Source organism: Aureococcus anophagefferens, assembly GCF_000186865.1.
Source record: "Aureococcus anophagefferens unplaced genomic scaffold AURANscaffold_562, whole genome shotgun sequence".
Lineage (NCBI taxonomy): Eukaryota > Pelagophyceae > Pelagomonadales > Pelagomonadaceae > Aureococcus > Aureococcus anophagefferens.
The window spans coordinates 5471-6742 of record NW_008705983.1 but is presented as its reverse complement, the minus strand read 5'-3'; the positions used below and the strand labels follow the sequence as shown (position 1 = coordinate 6742).

General features: G+C 72.2%; 1 protein-coding gene across 1 annotated transcript in view; it reads left to right on the top strand.

The window, feature by feature from the left end:
• Positions 1-752: 752 nt before the first annotated feature.
• The window catches only part of AURANDRAFT_68902 (hypothetical protein), a gene marked incomplete at both ends in the record, with an annotated part of 4907 nt that continues 4387 nt past the window's right edge, over positions 753-1272 (top strand). The window contains one exon of the mRNA XM_009044635.1: positions 753-1253. Coding sequence (XP_009042883.1) covers positions 753-1253 — 501 coding nt within the window. The remainder of the gene's footprint in view (positions 1254-1272) is intronic.

Here is a 1272-nt window from a genome sequence, read left to right as displayed (position 1 = left end):
GCGCGGCCATCTGCGCGGCGAACGACGACTCGGACGCGGGCGGCGGCACGAGATCCTCGGCCGCCGGGGCCGCCGGCATGTCGGTGGGGACCGCGGGCGGCGACTCCGCGAGGACCTCCTTGTCGTCGAAGAGCTCTAGGTTTCGGAAAGGGCTCATGTCCAGCAATTCCTCGCCGTCGCCCGCGACTCGTCGATTCTTCCGGCCGTCGGCCGGCGTCTCTCGAGGACCTTCGTCGTCTCGATCCCGTTGCGGGGGCGAGTGAGGGACCGACATCGTCGAGCGACGTCGGCGAGTTTGTCTGCCGGCCACAAGATTGAGCGGGGGGTGGCAGGCTGTGGGATTGCCGCGTCTTGGCGCCTACCCGGACCTCGCCCACTCGCGGACCTGCCCGCGGCGCCCGGGCGGCCCCCGGGGCGCGTCCTCAGGCCGGGAGGGAAAAAACGGGCTGGTTCGCGCGCGCGCCCGCGGCCTCGCGCTCGCGCGTCGCGGCCATTTCGTACGACTCCGATGCCAACGCTCTCACCACCATCGATGGCGCTGGACGTGCCCCTTGTTTTCCTAGTCGACGGTGCTCCGGTAGACCGATCGCGCTCAAGATGGTGACTTCCGAGTACCGCGTCGCTGCGCCGCGGCGTCGGCGCTGCCGTGGTCGGCCCGGAACAGGGTGCCAACGCACCACCAAGGTGCGCGAGATCGAGGCCGCGCGCGTCGTCGACGGCGCCGGCCATTCCAGGTCCGCGTCGTTGCAGCCATGGCGTACCGCTTTTTGCGCACGCTCCACGGCCTGGCGCCCGTCGCGGGCCTCGGCGCGGCGGCCGTCGGCGGCGCGACGGCGCTCAGCGAGCCCTGGAAGAGCGTCAAGCCGCCCGTGCAGCGGCGCCTGACGGCCGTGAGCGACGCGACGATCGAGGCGCAGCTCTTCGTGCCCGCCGTGCCGTACCCGCAGTGGGACTACAACTGGGACCACCGCGACTTCGACTCGCACGGCAAGCGGCGGAAGCCGGGCATGGCCGGCGCCGCGGCCGCGCGGCGCCGCCACATCATCCTCGTGCGCCACGGCCAGTACCAGGAGCGCAAGCTCGACGACGAGGAGCGAATTCTGACGCCTTTAGGCCGCGCGCAGGCCGACGCCTGCGGCGCGCGCGTCGCGGAGCTCGTGCTCCAGAAGGGCGCCGTCTGCCGCGCGGTGCACTCGTCGACGATGAGCCGCGCGCGCGAGACCGCGGACATCATCGCCAAGCATTTGCCGGGCGTGCGCCGCGCGATCGACG